This window comes from Anopheles aquasalis, chromosome 3 (genome assembly GCF_943734665.1).
Source record: "Anopheles aquasalis chromosome 3, idAnoAquaMG_Q_19, whole genome shotgun sequence".
In the NCBI taxonomy this organism is placed as follows: Eukaryota; Metazoa; Arthropoda; class Insecta; order Diptera; family Culicidae; genus Anopheles; species Anopheles aquasalis.
In genome coordinates, this window is record NC_064878.1 from 36,846,564 (window position 1) to 36,856,563 (window position 10,000).

Here is a 10,000-nt window from a genome sequence, read left to right on the forward strand (position 1 = left end):
TCAGATTTTGATCGCTCTCATGTTGGCAGAAAGTCGAATAAGGAAAGACAGAGAAAGAAAAGGAATTAAGCTTTCACTCAACTGCCAGGTGAACATGTAATCTGATTATGGACGAACGTAAAATGTTGCTTTTGCGAGACGTGGCTTCCCCGATATCATTCCACGATGCTACCAAGAACGTTCGCAAAGTAAAGTGTGAACGAAGAATTCGAGAGCACGTAACATTCTCAGATAAGGAAAAGTGTGCGCCTAGATGATGAACTTGGTACATTGTTATTCATATGCTGCGAGATTGTACGAGAGTAAATTGAAAAGTTATTGTGTCATTTCACATTCAGATATCTCTTCCTTTTCGCATGATGCTTGTTACAAAGACAAGCAGGATGCAGCATATTAGCATACATTCATTGTAACCGGAAGAGCCGAAATATTCTCTTGAGAATAAGAGTATATTGTGCGATACATGTCGAATCACGTCAGTATCACACATCTTTCAAGATTAAATCGCTTTAAAAATTCATATGTGATGTTCTGGTGTCGTAAATAATAACAAATGACCACCTCCAGCGAAAATGATCATTCATAAAAGCTAGCTTTGTGGAACAGGTGATAAATGTGTATCACTATTTCAAGTGGCTCATAGAATAGAAATAAAATTAAGAGAGGTTCAACCAATTTCCATGAAGGCCCTATTTCGAGTGGAAGTTATTGTGGGGGTTGTAATGTCTTTAAATTTTATTGGTGATCCTAAATATCATGTAATAAATTTGGATCGTATCGAAGTAAAAACTGACAAAGATGCAGCGGAAAATCCTTGAAAATGCCATGTGCCATCTTGCATCTCCCGTGGTAAATCGCAGAGATGCGATATAGGGTGTTTTAGCGTTGTGTTGTAGAGTATAAAGTGAACCACGGACGTGTACGCTTTTAGATTAGACTATGTGCATTTTTTGTGTTGAAAGATAAGTATTGCAGGAGTAAGTTTTTTTTTTAGAAAAGCTTAGGTAGCGAGTGCAGAGAAATATTACAATCAAGATAAGAAATTAATAAAAAAAGGGCTAAGGGTAATAATTTCATAATTTTACTCAAGATGAGAGCAATGAAAGATTATTACAGTCTTATTGCCTTGGTATTGAAAACAGTAATAAGTTGTTCATGTGTTTAGCATCACTGAACAGAATGATGAAAAGTTGTAATGAACGAGAGCATAAAGGCTAAAGAAGAAATATTGCAACTAGTGTTTCTGATAATAGCATCGGTACTTACAACATATAAACTCGCAGCTACGTTCGAATTGGTTTGAAATGATGATATAATCATTCAGTAAAATGTCGTTTGTTCCCGGGCAAAGACAGAGCATGATGATCAGTGGAAAATGGTTCTGATGTCATAATTTATGCCGGATGAATGAATTTGACTAGACCTCACATGTTACTTTAACATAAAAGCAGTAAATTGAAGGGCTTGATTACTTAAACATGAAGAATGATGCAAATAAAATTCTGTTAAAAACGTAACCTCACATCCGCAGTAGAGAATGTTATTGGATGCTTGCAATCAAACCAATAGATCTACCACAATGCTAACATTGAATGACGTCACTATTGATTACACTTTTCCCATCTAATAGTACACTGCGTACAAGCTGTAATAGCACATAGCAAATAAGATAGAAGGGGTTTCCCTAACAATTATGAAAGTAAGACTCACTTATTATACAATAGCAGGGAAATCGATAGCACATTAATTAAAGCACACCATAACCCAACATGGCACCACTAGTGAACGAAAATGTTTAGTGTAAGTTTGTCGCCTGACATTGTTTAGATCTATAAACACATAGCGTATTCACATTAGGTAGAAAGCTTCCACGACATTTTAGATATGAATGTAGAAAAATATGACCGTAAAAAGGTTTTCACTGCATGGCAAATGGATTGAATAATATTTTGGCAGTTTTGCGCAAAAAAAAAAAGCATCATTCGATATTAAAACATCGACAAGTATAGTAGTAAGACTATCCAGACTGGTTTCTCTGGCAAAGCATCTTTGAGCACTATTTGATAGGCAAAAGAAGGTTGGTTATAGTGGACAGAGTGGTTCAGTAAACTCCATACCGTTGGTCAGTTTTTTTTCAAGTGTAATAATAGCAGGTGAATAGAATACAAGTCCTCATCTATTACTTTTAGTACAATTAAACAGGCTATAGAGAAGAACAGCAAGCATCCTACTGAATAACACGTACGTAGCCACGTGCATACCTTCTTAGAAATTGTGTTTGGAAGAGGCAAACAGGAGAACAATCGAACAGTTTTTAACTGTTGATTTCAGTGAAATTAGGACAGAAATGGATAGATTTGCTTATGAAATAGAGTAGTAACGATTTAGAGATGATGAAGAAGGAATAGTAAGTTTGCGGAAACGTTAGAAAAAGGAGCCAAGTCTGGTTTTTTTTATAAAGCATACCTTCTGGATGTAGCTTCGAAAGTAGTATTCACAAATCACATTCGAATGTTGATGTGATAGAGAGAAATGGTAAAACATCAATATCAAACTAATCCAATTTGAGACCAAAACACAATTACGACCATAATGGAAAAATATGTGCCATTTTGTAGTAGATTAGCAGTGTAATTGTACTGGGAAAAGCACGGTAGACTCATACGGGAGAAACTCTGCTATTTGCAAACGTTCCAATGACGACGGTTATTGTTCGGAGATTCAACATGTTGTGAATTAATCAATGGTCAGTGAAATGTTGATACTGTTACCAATTATTATCCCTAATTACCAAAGCATGTAACAAATTCTCTCTTAAAAATGGAATGGAATGGATTAATCAGTTTATCTTTGAATATAACTAACTTAAACAAATTGGATTTAAACTTGACTTGACAACGGTGTGTTATGATTCGCTGCTGAAAGCGCTTTCTTCAACATCGTAATTTTAGAAAATGCCGCATTTTTTAATAATATTTTAATAACTATCATGTGAACAATCATGATATCATACAGTTTGAGAGTATCATCTTCTTGAGAGAAGCTTGAGAGTATATAATTCGTCTTCTATCGTCGTACAATTATTTCTATATGATGCTGCTGATTGTGTCTGCGCTTACGAGTCGTTGTTAAATTCGAACACATGTGTATATCATTGTTTGAAATATTGTCAATTTTGTTCCTTTTTGGATGTACACTGATTGATTGTCACTAAAAATCGTAGTTCGTAATGATGAGCTCCAAAAGGTTCGACGATAGGTACAGTGGTGATTAACACACCGAAACATTGATAACAACGAAAACATTCAACAGACACACCATTTCCAACGAGTAGCAACCAGCTCTTCACCGGTTAAGAAGAATGTTTTTTTTCTCCGAGGAAATGGAATAGTTTTTCACCATATTATTCACCGTTGACTTATGCTGCGAGCCCAGAATTATGTACTTACGTGTTTGAGTGTGCAATACACCTTTTGTGTGGTTGTATGAAGTTGTCAACTATGAACTCTCCCAGGCTTTCAGTTATTAATGTGAGGCACGGGACCACTCACATAATGCATTGATCTCTGCCCGGGAACTCGCTAACGATATTGACACTGTTGGACTATTGTAGGATTGTGTCGAGGTTTGTTCTGATGTTGTAACATTTTTGGCTTAAAAGATGATTGATCTTAATTGTTCAATGCTTGCAATTGACTGGGCAACATGCTTCACGATTTACAGCACCAATATTTTCTTCTTTACCTTACAGCTTATTTCGTGTTTTATGTAATTCAATAAATTATTTTGCATGTAATTATTGCTAAGTTAAAATATATTCGCCATCAAAAATTTGCTAGTGTTGGTATCGTTCGACTTGGAATCGTTGTGCGGAATGTGAGTGAGTGGCAGTAGATTTAAAACTAACATAATGATGTTGCCGTTGCTTTGAGCATACATGTTGCATAAAATAATATGCCGGTAAGAAGAATTTTTGAATAGCTTTGAATCATGGTAATGAGTTAACAAATAGAAGAAGTCCTTTTCGTAATAGACAATGAGATTGTAAGACAACACAGTGAAAGCAAATAACGAAAACATATTAGTGCCAATTATTCAGTTATTATGCCGTGGTGTATAAAAAAAAACAAATGAACGTCGTAAAGATATACTAGCTGCGTCAACGTTCATCAGTAGTAGCAAACATAAATGGGAAAAGACGTTAAGATTTTGGAAAACGACGAACAAAGTATTATTGTAAAATCCATTCGAAGTCATTGGTGGCATAGAGAAGAATGAAAATGGAACACCGGTTGATGTAATAAATAGATTTAATTGTGATGAAATCATAAACCAAAGGGCAGGTAATGGGGGAAGACCATAACCCAAAGGAAGAGCTTTGATTTGGCTCTAATTGGATAAAGAGACTTATAGAGCAAGAGAGGAGGCGAGGCGAGGCGATGAACAATGATTTGGAAGAAATCGGAACGTACGATGGTGTTGGTGCTGCTTGATTTATGTTTGTGTGTTTGTGGGTGTATGTGTGTTTGTGCGCGCAGGTGTGAAGTGATGCGGTGGGGTTTTTAACGACTAAACGTAATATTAAGTGACGGACACTTTCGTACATAATTGTTTCGAGTCTGACTACTAGAATTTCCATTGAAAAGGGACTGTTGAACCGGACTTGCGGCACCGGAGCCACCATAACCAGTCAGTTGTCTTACCATGCCGGAACCGAGCTGTTGGAGCAGACCGGAACCGGAACCGAGTGGCCCGGACGAGAGCACGGTCGAGGTACGACGGCTCCGTATTGACTGCATGCTCGACGATAGAAGGAACGGAACACTGCTCGACGTGTTCGGCATAGAGCCTCCCTACGTTCGCCACGGTTCAAGTCAGTCACGTCACGATGTTGCGTTCGGCGGCAGTTTCGGGATGATTTGGGGTTTCCAAGTGAATGTGCACCACGCGATACGGTAGAGGGTTGTCACGTCATCATCATCATCAACCACAAGATGCAAATGAAGGATGGAAACGAGATAATAAGATTGGAAAAGCATAAAAATTGGAAAAAAGAGAGAAAAAAGAATTGATTTCGCGATTAGTGGTTGTCGATTACACATTTTGTTGGTTGTCTCTCGCATATTATCAATTCCATCAGGGCCTATACTTTGACTGTCAGAGAATATGGGCGATGGGTACCGTTCCTCTTCCCAAACTAGTCCTTACACCGACATAGTTTACATCAAATTATGGTGTGGCATGGCTTGTCATTAGCTTCATTTTATTTTGCACTTCAATAGGCTGCATGTTGCATTACAGGGTTAGCCAAAAAAATGCAACTTTTGAAAACGTTGTAACGTTTCCATTTGTTTCTTATCTTAATTAAACTAGAGGAATAAAGTTATCTAAAATAATATCAGCTTCAAGATTCTGTTTAGATATCATGTGTCAATCACAAACTTATTAAATTTATAATTTAAGAATTCAGTTGAAAGTACCGATCACTGTCCCTAAGTTTCTTTGCGGTATTCTGGCACTTTCTTGGCGATGCACTGTGTTGAGCTAGTTAACACGAAAACACAAAAATAGCAAGTCTCTATTTTACTTCATTGTCATTAATTTGAATAGATAAAAGCCACTGGTTGATACATTTTTTTGCGGAATAAGCATGAATCCTTTTAGTTTGATTATTGTTCATCGGTGTGCGTTGGGTTGCAGAATACCATAAAGCCCAAATTCTCTGACAGAACGAAAGAATTTAGTGGCAAATTTAGATGCTTAGAAAAGGGACATTTGAAATGTGCACTACACGCCAATGGAATGCCAATTGGATTGAGAAAGAGTAAGTAGTTCATAGCAGATTGGTTTTTACTAATAACAACATACCTTCCAACAATGAAATGAAACTAAAAGCATAAATATATGTACATACAGCATGGTAACAGCAATAAACAGGCAGTAGGTAGGCATCATATGGAGTCAATGATAGTAGCTCCAAAACACCTACGGACAGTGTTACACTTCGAGCAACAGTTCATTCGCAGTTGCAATCAGAACGCACCGTTTGGCGAACTCAAAGTCACAATCAGAACGCGTACTAAAGAACGCCAACATTAAGTTGCTGTTAGCGCAGCAAATTTAAAGGCTTTCCTTTTATTTACTGAATGCAAACATGCCGTAGTGTTAGCAAACCAATTTAAACAGTATATAAGTAAATGTGGCAATTTAGGAGAAAGAGCTGTAATCTGGGGAGGAATGAATAATGTACGAGCTAGATGAAAGCTGCCTGTAGCTACAGCTAGGATAAACATAAAAGAAGAGAAGGCAGCGATGTGAGAATCTTATTCTGGGATTTCCTTAAAATAAGTGTTACTGGTACTTATTGACACATCGGTGTCATAGATGAAAGAGAATGAATAATCCGTTGAAGGTTTTAATGGATAATTTGACACTGTTTTTGATGCTAACGAAAATAAACAAAAAAAAAATCCACATTGGAAGAATGTTTCTGGGAAGATGGAAGAAATTCCTTACCAATTACATTAGTTTAGAAATGGATTTGATATCAGTAACATGTTTGACAATAGTCTCTCAATGCTTTTGCAAACAATTCGGAAAATAGACTGAATTATCGAAATGGAATTCAAAAGGGTTTGAAGACCATGCACAGGAAGCTGTCGGCAGGGTTTTGCATTGCTATCGCACCGCAACAGTACGACGAAGGCACTTGACCAGGGCTATGCCTACAGTGGGATACGTATACGGAAAAGAGAAAATAGTTACAGACAGATAGTACTCACGATCATGCTCCGTGCAAGCTAAAGTCAAAGGGAAGAAAAGCTTATTTTTGTTTCCGTTCGCTTTCCGATGTCGATTGATCAAATCGGTCACATCATAGCCTCTCACAAGTGTAGCCTCAGCGTTTAGTACAAAGAGACGCATTGGAGAGCGTGTCTGTGCGACAGTGACTGATGTGGTTTTGTGGTGGTTTGGTGGTTTGGATGTTGCTATCTATTGCGTGTAGTAGCGTACTGTTTGCTGATGAATTGTTGCAAGGTACTAAATTATTTCGCTGTGACAGGTTTCCATAAATCACCTTCGGTTAGTATCGATTGATGGGATGTGGATTGGTCAATGGTATTACAAGGCCATCCTTGGTAGAATTGACTCGAATTATATTGTACGATTTTACTTCTATTGAGGTATACGTTTCAAACTCTGTCAATACATGTTTATCAAACGTAGGCACATATCGAGATAGGACGTACGATTAAAAGTATCTGGTTGTAAATTGGCCAAGAACAGATTAGTATGTTTCTGATTCAAATTGAAGGATGGCAAAAAAAACTTACTATTATTTTATACATCAATCGGAAACGAAATGTTTGCGGGTCGAGACGAACAGAAACACGTAAATAAACTTTCACAGAATAAACCAAACAGGCACGCTTTAAGGTAAAAAAATCTTTTTAACGATCGAGCAATTAACTTAGAACAAGTAACTTATTCACTTATCTAAAAGTTTTGAATCGGTGGATATGAGGAAAAGTTGCGACCAGCTGACAAATCAACAGACAAACAAACCAAACACACAGTCTAGCAAAAGACGCCACAAAACAGAGTTCAAAGCAGCACGATAGTTTTCAAAAAAGTGTTACAGGGTGTCCAAAGCGTATAGAAAGGGATTAAAGTTGAAATAAGAGGATTTTACGCATCATCGACGGAGTGTTAGTCTGGCCAATAAACAAATAACCAATCGACAAATGAGGTTTTTAATAATGTTATTTTTTTGACCTCCGTATTTTCGATAACAACCAATCAGGGATTTTCCTGCGATAATGAGAAGACTCCAACAGGTTGAGCGAAATAGTGCCCTAGAGTTGCAGAAGTATTCATTTAACATTGATGACGGAAGGCAATGAAAGCATTGTGGATTATGTTTATGGAAAATCCATCCTTTAAAGAATTTGTAGCATAATCTGTTAGATGTGCATGTTCATGAAAGGAACTGCTAAGCACAAGCTTGCACTAACAATACCACAATGGCTGAAGAGCATAATGGCTAGAGATATCTTCTGGCCACCTTTCACTCGATGACAAAATAAGACAAAAAATGTGCAAACAATGGCATAACCAATGTAATCATATGAATAATGTTCCCGGTGTTCTTCAGAATAATAAAAACAATTAGAATCGTGGGGTGAGGATATGATATTCCTATTTGTTGGTGAACAACGTCTGAAACTACATACGACTACCTATCAACGTGGGACACTATACTTTTGACAGACTTTTGATCTTTCCCAACCGTCACAAAACAGTATGTATCAGAACTAAATTGCGCAAAGCCAGAACAGCCGAAACCCAAACACAAACCTGCCCTTCATTGTAACAAGAGCTCACAGAGAACAGCAAAAAAACTTTCACTTCCATGTCAAAAAACAACATTGCAGATCCAGAGCGGGAGCTGGTTTCCCATCAGCACATCCCATTCAGCTACGGCAAAAGGTCTTTCATGGAAAATACTTAACAAAAAAAAATATCTGGTCACTAAATGTCAACAGGTGCTCTACAGGTGGCCTCTATTGATGCTTTACCCTCTTGTGCTCTCGATCTCTTTGTTTTTTGCCGTTACTCCGGGCGAAACTAGTTCCGCCCTCCCGGGGGGTTGAAAAGCTGATGCTGATGGCTACTGGAAAAGCTTGGAGAGTGTTTTTGGTTTATCGCCAAACATTGTGCGTCACTTCGTGCATAGAGAGAATTGCTGATGAGCCTTGTTGTAAAATGACGATCGTCGGGAGATTAACAGAACAGATGGGAGCGGGATGATAAGTTGTTCTTTCGCTCGATGGAGTCGATGGTGGTTAGAGTTGAGCACAGGAAGAGATGCGTTGGGAAGGATGCATTCATGCAGGTAGGACAGCAACAGAAACATTAGCTTGGCAGACAGATTGGCATTATCGAGCGAGTGATAACAGGCCTTAAAAACGAGCTATCGAAGTCACTGTCGTTGTTGTTGAGAAGTAAAAAAGCAAATGTAATTCTCATTTCAAGGGTTTCAACAATGTGTTTAACATAGATGAGTGAGCACATGTTACACGCGACGATTAAAGGATCACGTCGACGTGCACACGCAAAGAAATACACAGAGACAGACAGACAGACAGACAGACAGAAGCGGCAAATTGGACTCACGCGGTGAAATGACCGCATACAAAGGAAAAGGTCAGTTATCACGCAGAAAGAATACTGATCGGATCGAACGAATGCGCCACAAAATAGATATGACATCATCCATCAAACGTCATCGGAATGTACTCGTAGAGCATTCGATGGAAAGCTGAGAAGAGCAAAGTTAGGGCACACATACGCCCTGGTACGAGACGAGCACGAGACGAGCACAGTGGTTTCAACATACGCACACGCACATACACACTTACATACATACGCACACAAACAAACAAAAACATACACAGGTGCACGTATAGCCGTACACACCACGTGCTTGAAGCCACACGGTGCAGCATAGGTTTTTGCCATGGGTTGGATCCAACAGTATAACGATCGCCATGTGACCGGGATGTGGATCAAAACAATCATTCAAAACGGTTGGTGAAATGCAGGAACAGCGATAGGCAAAAAGGCAAGCGTGAAGAGCAAGAGCAATTAGAACTGCATGGGCGTTAGAGCCGATATTTGAAGCAGCAGCAGCTTTGTCCATTCGAAGGTCCATAGACTTACTACGTAAGCAGATGAGGAAGGCACTGAAAGGCTTGAGCCGGAGCCCCCTCGAGCGCTGAAAGCCTGCTTTGGTGTGTGAAAGGACGGGAAATAACAAAAAAAGGCACGCCGTGTTGAGCATTATCCGGAGCATCGAGATGAATTGAGCGAGCGTAGCAAGACGCGGGATGAAGTGAAAATGAATAGCAGCAAAGGGGGACAGAAAAAAATAGGAAGAGAGTAAAAAAAGGTTAGATCGTTAATGTACATTGATGGTACGAGAGCACATAACTGAGCA

At 38.6% G+C, this 10,000-nt stretch overlaps 1 protein-coding gene across 7 annotated transcripts in view; it reads right to left on the reverse strand.

Moving 5' to 3' along the window:
• The window catches only part of LOC126574136 (SCY1-like protein 2), a 68,702-nt gene that overhangs the window by 8,667 nt on the left and 50,035 nt on the right, over nucleotides 1–10,000 (reverse strand). For 5 of the 7 annotated variants that reach the window (XM_050234137.1, XM_050234133.1, XM_050234134.1 and 2 more), the window contains exons 19-20: nucleotides 6,783–6,800; nucleotides 4,704–4,853 (exon numbers count right to left, since the gene is read on the reverse strand). In XM_050234137.1, coding sequence (XP_050090094.1) covers nucleotides 4,704–4,853; nucleotides 6,783–6,800 — 168 coding nt within the window. The remainder of the gene's footprint in view (nucleotides 1–4,703; nucleotides 4,854–6,782; nucleotides 6,801–10,000) is intronic. The other 2 variants (XM_050234136.1, XM_050234135.1) reach the window with 1 other exon arrangement.